The following is a 17,953-nucleotide window of genomic DNA, read 5'->3' as shown; positions in this document are numbered from 1 at the left end:
CTCAATGAATTCACAGGCGTGCATGTCACGCGTCCGTAAAAGAAGCGTTTAATTTGCGTGGATTTAATATTTGCCTTTCCATCTCAAAAACGAGGGCCCAAAATAAATTGACCCTCTTGCCAATATATCTGAATTTCCTACAATCCCCTGTCCGGATTGCAGAGATTGTGTTCGAGCAAGTGTTCAGGCTGCTTAGACACATTCTTGGGCTGGTGGGATCTTTGCTCGAAAAGGGGTGCCCCAATTCAGACAATAAGCTCATAAGTGTCTCTCACAATTGCTTTCCCAATTGTAGGAGATCCTCAATTGTTGGAAATCCTAATCCTTGCCAATTACTTTAGCCTCAAGTGTCAGCAGCCTACGAACTCATTTTGCTCCCATCTCTTGCCTCACAAATCAAGAATATGGATCTACCACGGAATGATTTATATTCAAAATCATTGCATCAAGCGAACAACTCGTGTGTCTAAGCCGAGGGATCAAAATAAAGTATTTTCATTTCAAACATGAATGAAAAGTTCCAACAAATTTAAGAGAATAACAATTGTTCCCCATTGCACCATGGTGCACCGAAATATGAACTAACAAAGATACCCTCGCAAATCAAAAAACAACATGAACAATTATTCACAGTACACAATAAATTAAGAGGTGAATTGTAAGTTGTAGATTTCATTTTACACAAATTTACCTATAAAGCAGGATGGTAACCAAGATTCACATTTGCTTCCACCCTTTGCACAACTCTTCTCAAACTCCACTCATGAAAGACATCAACAGCAAGTCGCAGTGCAGTCCCAAGTCCAAGCACAATAATAACACCTGTAAATGTCTCGAGGTTTTACCATCATCCAACAAACTCGTCATTTGGGAAGAATGAGCAGAATTGAAGACAAACAAATATAGATCTATGTACCGATTATAATGTTGACCGGCAGTGCTGAGATACCAAGGGTAATGGATATCAGCACATCCAACAGAAGACCACCAATGAGGATTGAAAATGCCACCCAAAGTGGACTAAGACATCCCTGGTACAAAGTTCATTGGATGCGAAAATCACAACAACGAATATTAATTTCACAAAAATAAGAATAAATCCAGCAGGTACACCATAGTGACCCATTACCCTTTCACGATCCTGATTTCTAAAGTTTGGATCAATCCTCCAAACCCAGTAATTTGTCTGCTCCATGAAACAAGAGAGAATCAAAATTCAGACATGTCTATTAGGCGCTACATATACTCTTAACTGAATTTCATAAATGCATCAACTTTTCTGTTTCTTGGTAATGTAGAAGCATCAGTAATTGCCAACAGTAAGTCTAAAGAAAACAAATTACTGTCTATATTTCCCCACATCGTAATTCCCTTTTCTATTTTCAAACACGCTACTAAACTTAATACTTTTGTTAACCTGATGTGTGTTCAGCCAAAGGCCTAATGTCCGCAGTTATGCGAGCCTGCGGAAGTGAGTTTTTGAGACCAAATTGTTAAACTAGAAAAATCAATGAACAGTCAGGTTTTCAGATTTTGGAAGACTGTTAAAAAAATCCAGAGGCAAAAATAATTTCAAAGAAATATTGAGGATATTGAACATATTGTAAATTACTATAAACCCCATAGACACTTTTTATGTGTTTACTTCTTCAATTGGATCATATTCTCTAAGTGTCCAGATTAATATACTAGGGGTTTGAAACCACTGTTGTGGGTTATCTTGAAAAATTAGGATATGATGCACCGAGGATATGCTAATAAATAAATGTCCTCTTTTTTGTTAATACAAGTCGAATTTTGTCCAATTGTTGAATATTTTATGATGTATACTGTATTGGTCTAATCAAAAGAGCATCCATAGGTTAGATATCATTCAAAACATATGTCATAAACCCTTCAAATGTTGTTACTAACAATTACATGTCTATAAGTCTATTCTTGAGAAGGTCATATCCTGAACATTTCGGTGCATCCAATACAATTCAATAAGTATCAAATATGTGTAACAAATCAAACAAATTATGTTACTTAATAATGAACAACAAAATACCTATTGAGACATATCCAAGAAGTTTCTCATTTGATGTGGATATGATATCACAAAGATGCAACGAACTAGTGTTAAATTTCATTCAAGTTGCTAACCAATGAAGATCTTAAATAAATTAATAGAAATGGCGAAGAATATCCTCAGCTGTTTAAGAGAACTCTTTGCACTCAAAAATGGCTAAGTATACGTACACTGGTCTGTGAAACTGGAGGTGGCACATTTGCAGTTATCTGTCTGCATAAAAACGCTAAACCATATTATAGTATCCTTCAAAACTGAGATAATCCGAATCATGGACAAGTTTAGTGAAAAAACTTACTGGCATATCTCGCATTTGTTTGATCCTCTTGTACAAAACCAAGTATCTATGCATGACCGGTGGGCTTTGGCAAGACCACCTCGACAGTGGCACCCAAGTTCTATTAGAACTTCTTCTTTCTCCTGCTGACAAACTCTGAAGAATAAAACAACCTATTATGATGGTTCCAGAACTTTTTTGTGAAATTACAATGCAAGATAAAGCAATAAGTAATTCTAAGGCATGATCCACTGCTGCCTACATCCATCTAACTCCATTTCCACCACGAAAATAAGCAAAACTGCATACCCCATAAGTTCTGATCATGCAGTCAAAGTGAAAAAAGTGAAGGTACGTAGTCATCTAAATAGTCCTATATGTATGTGAATGATAAAGACGCTTTAGAAAATTTTCAAATCCCCCAATTGCAATTAGAAAAAAAAAAAATCCTTATGATCAATTGAGCAGATGTGAATAACCTACAATTTACAAAATAACTTGAACATTATAGAAAGGATAATATGCAAGAAAAACAAGGGCAAAGAGGCCGTAATATAAAATTCCTAAAAACAATAAAAGGAAGCAAAACAAGGCATCAATACATGGGGGACGAAGACATTGAAGCATCAATATATGGAGGACGAAGACATTATTGAAAAGATTGAACCATTCCATATATTCTCCTTCTCATGTTCTATCAAACCCCAGTTTACATATTCTCCCTTCAATTTTGGTCCTCTAATAAATTGAATGTGGGTGTATCAAGCTGCTGGGTTTCGCATGCAGTTACCATAGCAGAAGTATTAAGATACCTGCATAGCTCCAAAGAACTTGCAGTCCTGGACAAATAAGGTTTTTTAGGAGACAGTTGTTCTTCCTTAGAGGTGTCCAAAGCAATTGACAACTTTGCAGAGGGTCCGGGAGTTTGATCACCATTGTTGGCGTTGGCGTTGGCGTTGGCCGACTGGTTCTCCAGGTCAGGAACACCACCATCACCGCCCGTGTCTTTCAGCATCTGATGCCAAACTGCAGTCCAAAATTCCCTCGCCCACTAACCAAGCCACCGAATCACGCAATTTGCGATCCCAATACAACAAACTTAACAAAAAAGTCCATTTAACCCTATTGACAAACACACAAAGAGCATGACAAAAGACCTGACAAGATTCCTCCCACCGGGCGAAACCATAAACACCCAGAAATTAAATACAAAGAGAGAAACCTAATATACGCTGTTGCAGCAAAGGAAGATCGAACTCTCGCACCTGGGGATTGGAATTTTGGCAATGAAGGGATTAATTAAATTTTTTATCCTAATCCTAAGCAACCGCAAGAATCATATCATCATGTATTGGTAGTGGGTAATCGCCCATCGCCCATCGCCCATCGCTCATCGCTCGCTGCTATGACTCATCACCCCCTTCCATCTCTCACTGGTTAGCTTGGTCATTGGTGGTTGGTTTCTGGTTACTTCACAAAGACGGGTAGTGGTTGATTTAAGTCCTTTTCTTTATCATCTGCCTCAGAAAAGTGAAAATATGCGCACCGGAAGAACATGAAGCAGTCCTTTTTTTTAATGGACGTTAAACCAATTAATTGAATAGCTCCAAAAAGACCCCATTGATCATATTGGTTGTCTTTATGTAGAGATTGGTTTGATTTATTTTATTTTTTATTGTAATAAAAATTAATTGGTGTGATATAAAATTTAAAAAAAAAAAAAACATATTTTATACATTGCAGTGAATTTTTTATTTAAAAAATGATTAATGTGATATAAAATAAACAAATAAACAAAATTAGAATATTTGAAGTTAATTTTTTTATTTTTTAAAAAAGGATGGATAGGAACTACCAAAACTTTGGGTTTTGTTAAGCGTTGCTGCACCGTGCTACAACATAGGGCCCGAAATTTGAGAGAGTCCCGATTAAGTCTATTTGCCCTAGAAATGTTGATTTTCATATCTATTTACTATTTTTATTTTACATCTGTTTATATAGTGCGTTTTAAGTGATTTTTCAGTGGATAAGAATTCTCTCCATTTAGAGTTAGTGGATTAACTAGTGTACATGAATATACATTATAGTGCATTTTAAGTGATTTTTCATTGGACAATGATTCTCTCCATTTAAAGTTAATGAATCTATCGGTGTACATAATTATACATTATTGAAAAAAAAAAAAAAAATTAAAGGCGTTTCAATATTGACTTTATGTATTCCGTTAGTTGCATCAACTCTAAATTCTGACCATAAAATAGAAATGATCACATTCCTTTATGATGTTAGTTACGTTAGTTAGTATAAAATAAATGGGATAAATTAGTGTGAATAGTAACATTACTCTTTTATAAGAAAAAAATTTCAAGTTTGTCCAAACAAATGGGCCTTATTGGGCCTCTCTTCTCTTATTTCAGTATTGGACCGGATCAGGCGCATCATTGCACCACCTAATTAAAAAGCCCAGGATAACATTTTCGAGTGGGTGTAATGAAAAAGGCATGGATTAATAATATTAATAAAAGCAACTCAGCTCCTATTAAATTATCGTTTTATAAAAGTTTAATAAATTTAATTATTTTTAACTTTATAATTAATTTTTTAATGTTGACTCAAACTCATTTTTCAATAAATAAATTTTAATACATGAATTATTTTAATTAAAATAAGGGATAAATTATTAAATCGACAAAATAATAAATTTAATTATTTGTATAATTAATATTCGTGCCTCGTTAAAACTAATAAAAAAAATAAAAAATTTTAGGTTTCTTGAAGCATTAATTTGATCCTGTTTTACGGAAACCAGGCTGGCCTAGAGGCATCCATTTGTGTCATTTTCTGATTTTGGCAAGGATGGCATCTTTTTTACTTGATTTAATAAGCCATTCTTCCTTTATTACCGATAGCAACGTCATTCAAGATGCATATTAACGTCCTCGTTAATAATATAAACTCTCCCATTATCTACCCAAATTAGAGAAAATGGTTTGGGAACTGGATCGGCCTTCTTCTAGTACTCTCCATGTTTCTTTCTCTTCTTCTTTGTCCCCTCATTTTCTTTACCAATTAATGAAACTGGTAATTATGTGCCAAAAGGGAAAGAGGGAAGCTCTCTTTTCACTAAATCATATATATATATATATATATATGAGGATGATTCTTTCCCGGCCTCCAAAGCTTCCAAATAAACCAAGAGCTTAAGAGTCACAAAAGCATTTGTGTGCAGTAGCAGGGAAAACCCATTGTCAAGTAATCCTTCTCTTTTGGAACAGAATAAATCAAATCCCTGCATTGCCATGTAAGCAACGTACCCATCACCTTCCTTTATTCCAATAAACAGATGATCATCAGAAGCTAGCTCCTACGTACGTACACCTCCTCTTATCTATATATAAACCAAGTTCCCACTCCAACTTTCTGTACATAGCCATAGCCATACACCTTCCCCGATCTTCTATCTCCACACAACATCATGGACTCTGAATCAGTTAAGCCAAATGAAAGCGAGAAGCGCAAGCAACTTGACCGTGAAATCAAAGATATGGTCACTGCCATGACTCACCGCGTTTCAGATCTTCACAAATCAGGTTCGAGCAATTTGCAGGATGAGGATGATCTAGATGATGATCATGGTGTAAGAATCATCACGCTTGCTGGAACCAACACTGGAGCCACCATGCGAAGTGAGCTGGACGAGAAACCCAATCCTGCTGATCATGGGTTTTCATTTGGGGAGCCTGAGCCGCTGAGCACCTACGTGAACAGCAATTTCCAAGCCATCAACAACTCGATCATGATGGGTGGCAACTACAAAAGCAACGACCCGGGTGTTCATTTGGACATCTCCGACTTCTTTGAGAGAAAAGGCCATAAGCCAGACAAGCGCGGAAAGAAGCTGGAAAAGAAAAGAGACAAGGAAAACCTGAAAAGCGACCATACCCCCGACCATTCTGACTGAGATCGAGCTCATGAATAATCAAAATCCAGATGATATAAACAAGGAGGGCTGAAGAAGCTTAATTTAATTATCTACAAATAACTGCTTTACTATTTAAGAGTATGTTTTGTGTGTACTGTCTTTGTTGTTAAGCATATATATATATATATCTACTCTATATACTCAAAGATAATAAAAAAAGAAAATTAGTTTTGTGGACTGGGCTTTTGCTTTGGGCATTCTCGGGCTCATGAGGCAACCTAAATTTGTTGACGCGATAATTCAGTTGACGTAGCTAGGGGTGAGCATGAGGCGAGCGGAAGGAAGGCGGTTTTTTCCCTTTTTTGGCCCCATCCTACACTTCTGTGGGGGGTGAAAATTACACTTGCAAATCACACGAAAAAAGAGAGAATTCGTGAGGTGCGGGATGATGCGGAGCGGGGGGTGCAGGTTGTGCGGAGTGGGGTGGGTTCTAAAGAAAGCCTAGATTTAGAAACATGAAAATGAGAAACTAAAGCCAAATTTTATCACGAACCAAACAAATCATAGAGAAATCACAAACAATATATAAAACAAATCAACGATTTTTGCAACAACCAAACACTAAACTAAACCAAACAAACAAACTAAAAATGAGAATGGACTCCTTGCTTCAACTACAAAAAAAAAAAAATTGTTTTTAGTGGTTTACATTTAGTGACGTTTTTTGTGGTTTGACACGCCATTAATTCGGTGGTCACTATTGACTAATTGACATTTAGTGGCGTGTCAATTTTTAACACCTTACTAAATTTCAATATAAAAAAATAAATAAAATAAATTTAAATTTTAGTGACGTGTCGACAATAAAAATGTGTGTTTTTTTTTTAGTGTCAACATGTCACTAAAATTGTATATTCAAAAAAAAAAAAAAAAAAAAAAGAAGAAAGAAGTCGGAACAGATGAGATGGGCAACTCTGTTTTTGGGATTACCGGCACTTTTTTGAATATTACCGGCACCTAAAAGGCTTGTCTTCCCTGCCACCAATGAAGCACCATTGTGAGATATACAATCAATCAAATAAATCAAATTTCAGCTTTACTCGACAAAAGACCATAAATTCACCAATACCTGCTTCGCTCGAAAATTGAAAGCCACTCAAAGATGCAATAGCAGCAAGTCAGTCTGGAGCGGAGAAATTTTATTAAAAAAATGTATTCTTACATGCTATCAACCAAAATATGCGAAGAATCCAAACAGATTAAATAGAGATAAACTAGAACAAGCACAATTCTACTGGAAGAATCATAGATCAAGCATTTTAACAAAGAAGAGAAGAAGAAAAGAGGAGAAGAAGAGAAGAAAAAAAACCTGAAGCCATGTGTGTGTACCTGAAATCAAAAACCCTGCTTCCTTCTCTCAACCTCCAGGTACCTAACATTAAAAACAAAATGGCAAAGGAATTACAAGAGATGAAGAAAAGAAGAGAAACAGAAAGAAATGGGAGCCGATGAGATTTAGTGACGTGTCACATTTGACACGACACTAAATTAGTGATGGGTCTCATTGACACGCCACAATTTAATGGCGTGTCATATGGACACGTCACTAATTTAGTAGCTTGTCAATTTTTGAACGTCACTAACATTTTAATTTTTAATTTTTTTAAATATATATATATATATATATATATATATATATATATATATATATATATATATATATATATCGACTTAATATTTGACACCTCACTAAATCGTGGATTGTCAATTTGACACGCCACTAAATTGTGGCGTGTCAATGAGACACGTCACTAATTTAGTGGCTTGCCAAATTTAATACGCTACTAATTATTTTAGTAAGGTGTTACTTTTTAACACGTTACTAATTAGTGACATGTTAAAATTACATTACTGTTGACACGCCACTAATTGCAAAATTAATTCCCAGACTTGTCTTAAAGCGACCCTAGAACGTAGACTTCTTCCTCCATGCATGGATTTCAAATAGCGGCGTCCAGTGGCGTATCCTGCTGTTCACATTCTAAGGCCATCCTTAGACAAACACAGGAAATGGATGGAGAAGCTGCCAAGAAATCAGCAGCTCTCAGTCATCTTTGAAAACCAGACCCTTGCTAGGAGCACAGGTTTGGAGAAAATCAGAGAATTCTTTGGAAGACGAAGAAAAGAAAAGAAAAATGAGAGGGGGTGTGGGGTGCGGCACATGATGTTAAGTGTATTAGGGTTAGGGATTTTTAATTTTTATTTATTTATTTATTCACGAGAGGCTGGGCGGGGTGGGGTGGGGATCCGGAGAAAAAATAACTTAAACTTGGGCCTCGCCCCGCCCCGCACGGGTTAGTTAAAATCCAATCCATACCCCATAAAAAAAATACTAAAAATCATGTTTTTAGGGACAAGGTGGGAGAAGCGGGGCAGGGCGAGTTCGCCCGTTTTTGCTCACTCTTAAATGTAGCAAAATATTTTGCAAGGATATTACACCTTTCGTCACCTTTCACCGATTTCGTCCTAACAACTATCGTTGAGGCGACTTGCATCATACCCAAGTCAAGTCGTTCCTAAAATAATTTATTAACGCAACTTGCAATATTTTAAGGACTATAACTTTATCCTCAGTTATTTGTTTGAGATTTTTTTTTTTTCCCTTTCATTTCATGTAAACTTTTGAGATCTATAAGGCGAGGAAGCTAGAAACACTGATGCATGGGGAGGGAATAAAAGGAAAATAAAATTATATATCCAACATAAATCTCACTCTCCATTGGTAATTTAATATATATGATACATTCTACAACAACAATATTAAAAGATTGACTGCAATTTTATCAAAGATGTGACATCCCAAAGAATTAGTACATATAAAAGTGTGCATATAGGTACTAAGTTCTACACAAGATTAGATCGATGGCCGGAAGCCCACATTCAGGCCTTTCAGACAAACAATACAGCCGCCACTACTGCATCTTCTGCAAATCATCTTCAAGGCCATTCAAGTGTTCCTATCAGAGTATATTCAAGCGTTTCCGCTAGACAACTTACTGATCAAGTTTTATCTAATCACGATCGATGATAATTGTCATTGGGATAACTTATCAATTGTAATTGTACATAGTTAGCTGAGTTTTTGTATATCCACTTGTAACCACATTAATTAATTCTAGCTTCTGTAACAATCTATGCTCTGTAAAGTCTATAAATACAATGCAATACAACTGATGAATTATCCTGGCCTAATTCCTTTTATTTGCTTCTTTGCTAAATGAGATTGAGTTTTGTTAAGTGCTTTTAAGGAGCTTTAACTATAAATTGACTAATCCTTTTAGAATAATTGCGCAAATATAATTAGTGCATTCTTAAGATGAGCAATTTGTTAACGCGGCAGACTAACAGGCCAGGGTGTATCACTCAATTGCGTTCAAATTTGTTACTTCCCAATTAAAGTTGGTTTAAATTAGACTTTAATTTTAAATGACGAAAATATATACATCATTAGATACTATCTAAACCATGTAATGCATGGTTCCTCTCCATTTCAAGGATCGTATAATGGTAGTGGAATATTCAAATTGAGCTTCTTCTTTCTTTTTTTTCTTTTTTTTTTAGCATTTTAGAAACTTTCCATGACCATGACACTGATAGGGAGTTCTCGGCCGGACAGATTTGGCAATCACAGCTGGAGGGGAAAATTTCTTCATCTTTATTTTCTTGGAGATAGAGAAGGTGAAGGAATGGAAGGTAATTATATATAATAACAATTAGGAGGAGCAAAAGAGAGTTATTGCAGATGGAAAAGCATTATGCAGCTTGGCCTGAATGGCACCGTGAATCACAAGGGACTGCGATGACTTGCAACTGCGACTCTTGTTCCTTGATCCCTTCAGCTTCTTGGGCTAGTTTTGTTACACAAATCTTCATCTCCTTGTTCTTACCCCACAGAAGAACGTACAATCCAATAATTACAACGATGGATCCCAACAAACTGCTTATTTAGAGTGAATATGAAGAAAGTTAGCAATATAAAGGTAGTATTAATGCAAAAAGTTATATATAGCTAGTTCTGAAAGTATTAGAATAAATCACCTCCCAAGATGAAGTTGCTCGTGTAGGATGGGGATATCAAACATGACTGTCATTATCTGAACGAGGGGGCTGAATGCTGCTGTGAGAACTGGACCCCGTTTCTTGACACACCACGACATACCCACATAGCACAGGCCAGATCCTATCATGCCCTGCATGCGCGCGTCAATGATTCATGCACACGTCAACTAACGAAGAAGTCATGCAGAATAATACTGGTTTAGTTAATTGAAAGAAAACAAAGGATAAAGTTTAGCTTCTTTTTTTTTTTTTTTTTTTTTTTTTTGTGAGCAATACAAAGGAAAGGGGGACTATATATTTGGTCACCATGAACAATATATTCATGAAAATATATGTTGAATTAAAGTTCAGATTGAACAATATGCAGCCATTTTTTCTCAACTTGACAAGGAAGTCCATACTTTCAGATAGCATTACCAATATTTCCATAAAATACGTTAGAATTAAAGGAAAGGTATACTTACAGCAAACAGGACAGTTATGATTTCTATTTTTCCCTTCAGAACCCAAGCAGAAAAGTTTCTGCTGGTGGCCAAACTCAAGACAGCCGACTGAATGGCACCAAAGAAGGACATAATAGCAGTGCTAGAATACTGGCAGGGGTATCTCTTGCCTATAGTTGACTGTAAAAGAAACCATGAAGACCAAAACAGGGTTCCTACAACTAAAGCTACTGAACCGATGGTCCATCTCTCTGTCTTCTTGGCATAGTTGAGCTGGATAGCGGGATCCTGTGAGTGATTAAATAAAGGCATTCCTCTGTAAAGTGTCAATAGTGAGGCACCCGCAACACACACCACTGTACCAAGTACTTTGGCTTTTCCGCTGCTGCACTTTATGTTCACAGTCTCCAACCTGTAGTATAAAATATGTGAAGCCAACAGAAGAGAGAGTGGAAGTGATCTCCTTTTTCACAAGACGTACAGTAGTATAACTCAAAAATCTTGAAATGGATAATCCATACATACCCAAGTGGTAATGCCATTAGGAATGTAATCACGGGCACCATGTTGATGAAGGCGCATGCAAAAGTAGCAGAGGTGTATTGAATTCCAAGAAGGAAGAAGTATTGTGTTAGCGATGCCCTGCAGGAAAGAATTACTTAGCTGTAGAAACAGATGGTAAATCCATGAATCTGTCTGAATATTAATTACTTACCCGATGATTGCACTGAAGAAGAGGTAACATAAGATACGAAGTGTGAGCTTTGGTCTGCTATTCCTGCAAGCAAACTTAGTTTATGTAGCGTGTTACTCAAAATTTGAAAAAGGAAAGAAGAGGGATAAAGAGAATAAACGTGACTCGGAGATCTATGACTGAATAGGCCTAGATACTACTATACTCAGGAAGTCAGAATTCAGCTCAATGAATTGATTCTATTATCCTGCATGAACATGACTAATAAATAAAGAGTTTCCAAAGCAGCAAAATAGCTGAACTGAGGTTTTAGGATTTCCTACCTTTCCAAAAAGTAGCCGATTGGAGCTAAGAACATGGTAGAAATTGACAGCCGGTATGTAACAAGGACCAAATGATTAATTCCCTCCTCAAGGACTTTCTTGAGAAGAATATTCACAACAGCAAAGGCAAAATTGATTGCCACCATTATAATAAAAGGTTTCCATTCTTCAAAACTCTTCATGTTAGCTGTTCTATTCAGCAATGTAGGAGGCAGAGTGAGGCTTCTTCTATCACTCTTCACAAAATTATTATGCTCAAAAACGCACCAGCTGAGACAAACATTTGTAGGTTTAAATAAACTGGATCCCGAATAAGTGGGCACAAAGCAAGATTAAATTCTTCAAATCACATCCATGCTTTAAGCAACCAACTTTGACAATAGTTTAATATTTATTCCCTTCTTTTGGCTTTCTTTTGACTGTTACTTTCCAACCATGGAGACTATTGGAGAATCGTTTTGCCAGGGTCATACCAAATTATGGAGCATAAATGCATGATCCCATCCCCCAAAAGTTGTAGCTAGTTTCAATATAGGCCATGAGTTTTCCATTTGAATTTTCTTCTAGGTTTTACTTGGGTAATGTTCTTCACGTTGTCAAGCTTTTTTGGTTATGTATCTTAGATGTAATTTATAGGCATCTTTTGAGTGGGGGTGCAGGGAAAATAGATACTCTTCCATGGTTCCCCCTCCTCTGTTCATAGCATCTAATACCTCATCTTTGAAACAGCATGAACAGCATCCTCATATCTATAACATGGGAAGCAAGAACAATGTGTCAAATCTTACACTGGAAAGGCTGAGAAGAAAGCACTGGTCGGATGTCTGGACAACTCATCCGGGGAAATTTGATGCACCTGCCACTGCTACAGTCAAGTGCTAGACTAGGTACTTCAAACCGAAGGTAGCATTCCACGTGGCTACATCTTTGATAGCTTCAAAATCTAGTAGGCTAAATATTAAAACACGATAAGTAAAAACTGTGACCCACTCTAAGTTCTTCAAGAGCTTTGGGATGACCATAGAGATACTTGATGGCCATCATCGTTGTAATGGAGACAGTTTCATAACCTGAATACAAAATCCCAAATACTTGATCATATATCTGCTCGTTGCTTTCGCTTAGATCATATTTTGTACTTTCGTTTCCTAGAAGCTCAGCAAGCATATCATTATGAGTTTTCGGAGAAGCTCTCCTCTCTGCCATATTTTGCTTCAAGATTCTGATGATTCTCTTCCTTGCCTGTAAAAGAATGTCAATTTCACATTGGTCAAAATCTTCCCTATGTACTTCAAATAGTTGACAGGATGGAATTAGTTCTTCAATTACATACCTGTAACCCTTCGTAGTAATTTGTCAAACTCCGATTTAAAAGTTTCTTAGATTAAATCTGATTCAGCTTCCACAATCTGCCTGAAGGATATGTAAAATGCCATCTACGCAGAGAAATGTGGAAAGTATGAAAAACTCGTGATCATGTTTAAGTCTTGATTTTTTTTTTTTTCTTTTATTCCTTTTTCAATTGATCAACTTATCAATATATATATGGAAAAAGCTGATCTTTAATTGCTGCAGGAGCAATAAGAGATATATAGCAGTGACCCTCTAATGAATTTGTGAGCAGAACCATGCACAGCAACAATGCCGGTCTTCCCTACTAGATCTAGCATGGACTGTGGGTAGCCAGGAATAAGTCCTTTTTCCTTCATTCATTAGAGGAAAAGTAGACTTTCTGGGGGCCCTGTACATTCATTCATAACTACAGGCATGGGTGACATAATCAAAGATACCGACTGTCCATGTCTAGAGCTTTCTGGTGTAGGTTCCCTAGGCCTCATGCTCTTCTCTGATTATCAAGCATGAACTGGCCATTGATAACAGATAACGATTCCATATGCCGAATGACAACCTTGAGGAATGACCACGACCATTCATTATCAAAGCCTTTTGTACCTTCGTACTACATTTCCTTCAATGCAGCTAATAGGGCCCCCCTCGGTCTTTCAATTCCTTTAATGCAGGTAACTTAAATCACGACTTAACATGACAAATATTCTAACAATTCTAACAATAAATAATTGATACAGTGATTGCAGGTTTCTCTGTCACTGTCAGAGTGAAATTAGTATAGTGAAGTGTAGTGGTGGGAGTAGTTCAAGTCACAGCAACAAAACTAACGGCAGCAACAAGAAGAAACAGGATAATATTGAAAAGAAAAGAGATGATTAGGACTTCCATGATCGATTCATTTGATGTACATGCATCCGGACAAAATCCATATTTCAAAATGCATCCCTCCCCCCCCTTTATGTATGACCATCTTACCTAATTCTTTTGTCAATAATTTTTTTTTTTTTTTTTTTTTTGAGACTAAGATTTGGGTGTATTAAATCTTTAGATTTTAAGAAGTTTTCTTTTTACTACTCTTTGTACTTTATCTTTTGATAGTGAATTTTCTCATCGTTGTCTCTCCTTGTCGATGTAGGCTTGTTAAGCCAAAAAACACACTCAATAATGTCTTGTGTGATTCAGTTATTTTTATTCTATTCTTTTTCTACTTTTTTGGGATCCTAAAATTATTTTGTCATACCAACAATAATGATATATATATATATATATATATCACTGTTAACTGTATAACGAGTTTTCTTAATAGGTTAGATCATCAATAGGATTCCCCTTGCAAACATCATTCGATATTATATGCTGACATTTTTGTCTCTGAGTTGGGACAAAAATAAAATGCCTTGTTAAGAACAAGGAGAAATTACTTGATAGCAACTACTTGAGTGAGAAGGACCCGATGACCAATGGTATGGCATTTTTTTTCCCTTGTCCACGTTAGATTGATAATGAACTCTTAGAAGTGAATCAGCATATATAACAAAATTATAAGTTCTTGTCTTTTTGTTTTATCGGGTCAAGCCGAGACATGAGTATAAGACTACATATAAGTCAATTTTAACCCGATTCATTTAATTCAACGGGTCAGAACCTCAAATTCTAATTCGTAAATTTCATGTTGGATTAGTGTCAGATTTTCGGGTTGTGTACAAAATTTCCGACCCTCCTCATAGTGTGGATGGACGGCTTAGGATTACCGCCTTCCAATTGGGAGGCCCTTGTGTTAGCCAATTTTTTTTTTGGGTGGGTAATAAGTCAATTGCATTATCGCTCGTCTTCACACGTATACAACATCACTATAAGTATAAGCAATCTTTTTCTTGTTCAAAGTTTTGAAAAGCAATAAAGAAGAAAGAAGAAAGAAAACTTCTTTATTAAAAGCATATTACTTCATGTTGATGGCCGGCCAGTACACATAATCTGTTCTTTCCCTAGGCCATTTTAAAAAGAATGATTATAACACAAAAGAATTACATCAACCACGATCCATGCTTGTAATAAGTGTGTCTGTGTGTACGTATCACATCACCTTAGAACAGAGGATTCATAGAAGAGGGGATCCCAAGTGCCATTTGCGCCATCCCAGCTGTTGTTTTCACAGTGCACAACTTGTTGCTCGTTTGACCAGACAATATCTTCGGTTTCATTTTTATTTGTTGGCACTTCCATATCGCCCTGATCTGCATATGCCCAATTAACGGTTGACTCGGTTGCCCCAGAAAGCGGCCATATAGATGCAGCAGTAGTGGTAGTAGTAGGTAAAAACAAGCCATTGTCATGGGCATGGTCCATCTGTGTGGGCCAAGGCACCTCGTTTGTTGGTTCACTAAACCACAGCATGCTTGTTGGCGTCGACGTTATTTGGCAGGGTTGGTGCTGCTGGACAGGACCTGATAGATCCTGATCAGCATAGTAATGATCTAGGAGAGATTCGGCCTTATTGGAATCCGAACAACCATGATAGACTTGTGCAGGATCCAAAATTCCAATCCCACGAGGAATGACGGCTGTAGTTGATAATGATGATGGGTCTCCGTCTCTCTTTGCTGCCTCAACACTGAATTGTGCATCCAAACAAGTAGCGGAACGGAGCAGCCGCAGTCCCTTGCCATCGAGCAGCTTGGCCTTGAGGACATCACGAAGCCCGTCTGCTTCTTTTCCTGTCACGCACCCTTGCTCAAACGAGAAGGGCTCAATACTATCTGCGGCAACACGGTTAGCCGCACCACCACAAGTGTTTGATCCGGAAAGTGGCAATTCGAAGTTGGTGCGAGCATTGGCACCTCGTAAGCTCCGAGCAGCAGCATCATATGCTCGCGCTGCTTCCTCGGCAGAGTCAAATGTTCCCAGCCAGAGCCTAACCTTTTGCAGTGAGTCCTTGATCTCAGCCACCCATCTCCCGGAGGGTCTTTGCCGAACTCCCACAAATCTGTGGTGTCCCCTCGATGATGACGACTTCCTTCTGCCACGCAAGACATCGGTTGAAGCTCCCATACCTCTCCTTCTTCAATTCAACTGTCTACCTTATCGAACTGCCTGAGTAAGATGCACTTGTCCTTTAATAATGGAGCTCAGAAACGGGGGTATCTGCCACTCCCACTGATGGACAAAGGAGAAAGTGCCATTTCAGCTGCTTAAAATATTGGGTAAATGGGACGTCGCCACTGCAGGCCGCGTAGTTTATATCGACCCAACTTTAAAATATGACAGCAAACGAAAATCTACCATGAAGGCAGATAGGGGAAGGAGATTTTTTATTTATTTATTTATTTTTTTTTTCTTCCTGATTGAAGATGGGAAAAGGTTAGAAGGGAGATAGGGGAGGAGATTCATTTTTAGTGTGTAGAGTCTCACTCCATATTATATGATCTGTTAAAATTTTTGTTTCATGTCTTTTATTTTTTTGGGAAAAATATGCATACCCTCTTCAAACTAAGACTCAATTTACAATGTTCTTCCAACTAAATATTGCATCAATATCTTCTCAAACTATCAAACAAATTTGCAATGTTCCTCAAATGACAAAAATACTCTTAATAATAAAAAAAAAGGAGGGTACTTTTGTCTTATTGAACAAAATTTAATGGCACTTTCATCTTTTTGCTTAACAAAAGAGGTACATTGCAAATATTTTGTAGTTTGGGAGATATTAATGCAATTTTCAGTTCAGGGAACAATACAAATTGAGTCTTAGTTTGAGGGGTGCGTGTACTTTTCCTTTTATTTCGTTTTATTTTTGTTTTGTTCTCAAAACAAAAAATATCAACAAACAACCTAAAATAAAAAGAGAAATGTTGTATACCATATTTTTATCACACAACTGTCTCACAATGTTAACGTGGTTAGGACTATACATATAAATGTGGATATATATATATATATATATATATATATATATATATATATTTAACAATAACTAATCTAAATATTGGTCGGAACTATTATTTTAGCATTATAGGATAATTGTAGGATAAAGTATAACTTTTAGCATTACTGAAATAAAAAATACTCTTAAAAAAAAAGTATTTACTTTTTTATGTTACATTTAAACACTTTTTAAAACTACAAATAAAAATACCCCTCTCAAAACACATTAACAAACATAAAGCAATCAAAACGATGCTAAAAGGGAATTGAAGCTCGCTACATTAATTTTTTTTTAGTAAGAATTTAATAGAAACTCATTATAATATCATAATTCAATGTTTTGTAAGACCCCTCCTCTTTCTTTCTCCTTATCGAACATGCCAATAGGATAAATGAGGTTACACTTACATTGTGTTTCTAATTTTGAAATTATGCTAATTAAGTTTGCTATGATTTTTTTTTTAAAGTATGATATGATTAATGTTGAAAAGACATTCTCCTCATCTATTGTCACATACATCCCTATGATAGTTACTTTGGGCATCATCCATCTTCTATTAAGTTTGGGATTAATTACACTTACAAAAAAAAAAAAAAAAAGTTTGGGATTAATTACGTTAAATTCCAAGCATGTGGTGACGTATGAATACATGCTTATTATTAACTATTTAGGCGGAACCGACATCCAAACTAGCGGAAAAACCTTGCCGTTTGTCCCCAAGCTGGAAGAAACGTTTTGCTAAAAAACAATCCACTAAGAAACGCGAAACGCTGCCTGAACCCGAAAAATCGAAAGAAAAACACTCGTACGATTTATAGGCTTTTAACGCTAC

At 36.6% G+C, this 17,953-nt stretch overlaps 3 protein-coding genes across 5 annotated transcripts; 1 reads left to right on the top strand and 2 right to left on the bottom strand.

Moving 5' to 3' along the window:
- Window positions 1-477: 477 nt before the first annotated feature.
- Window positions 478-3,939, bottom strand: LOC133854920 (uncharacterized). 3 transcript variants are annotated; one of them, XM_062291194.1, is made up of 7 exons: window positions 3,571-3,937; window positions 3,161-3,470; window positions 2,370-2,504; window positions 2,242-2,284; window positions 1,130-1,186; window positions 917-1,031; window positions 478-822 (listed from the first exon to the last, which is right to left on the bottom strand). In XM_062291194.1, the coding sequence occupies exons 2-7, from the start codon at window positions 3,361-3,363 to the stop codon at window positions 692-694; spliced, it is 684 nt and encodes a 227-aa protein (XP_062147178.1). In that variant the 5' UTR covers window positions 3,364-3,470; window positions 3,571-3,937; the 3' UTR covers window positions 478-691. The 3 variants fall into 3 exon arrangements, with proteins under 3 accessions (XP_062147178.1, XP_062147179.1, XP_062147180.1); XM_062291195.1 differs by having other exon boundaries at window positions 3,614-3,937; XM_062291196.1 differs by lacking the exon at window positions 1,130-1,186 and having other exon boundaries at window positions 3,161-3,939.
- A 1,884-nt stretch (window positions 3,940-5,823) lies between these two features.
- LOC133854497 (uncharacterized) lies at window positions 5,824-6,309 on the top strand. Its single transcript, XM_062290732.1, has one exon. It carries the CDS (start codon window positions 5,824-5,826, stop codon window positions 6,307-6,309), a length of 486 nt encoding a protein of 161 aa, XP_062146716.1.
- Window positions 6,310-9,891: 3,582 nt separating this feature from the next.
- On the bottom strand, window positions 9,892-12,699 carry LOC133854931 (WAT1-related protein At3g30340-like). Its single transcript, XM_062291214.1, has 7 exons — window positions 12,638-12,699; window positions 11,850-12,119; window positions 11,548-11,610; window positions 11,358-11,474; window positions 10,854-11,244; window positions 10,369-10,520; window positions 9,892-10,267 (listed from the first exon to the last, which is right to left on the bottom strand). Exons 2-7 carry the CDS (start codon window positions 12,029-12,031, stop codon window positions 10,084-10,086), a joined length of 1,089 nt encoding a protein of 362 aa, XP_062147198.1. The 5' UTR covers window positions 12,032-12,119; window positions 12,638-12,699; the 3' UTR covers window positions 9,892-10,083.
- Between the last annotated feature and the right edge of the window lie 5,254 nt (window positions 12,700-17,953).

The sequence above is a fragment of the Alnus glutinosa genome, chromosome 13, assembly GCF_958979055.1.
Source record: "Alnus glutinosa chromosome 13, dhAlnGlut1.1, whole genome shotgun sequence".
In the NCBI taxonomy this organism is placed as follows: domain Eukaryota; kingdom Viridiplantae; phylum Streptophyta; class Magnoliopsida; order Fagales; family Betulaceae; genus Alnus; species Alnus glutinosa.
Note: the sequence above shows the minus strand (reverse complement) of the source record. Positions and strands in the feature narration are given on the sequence as shown.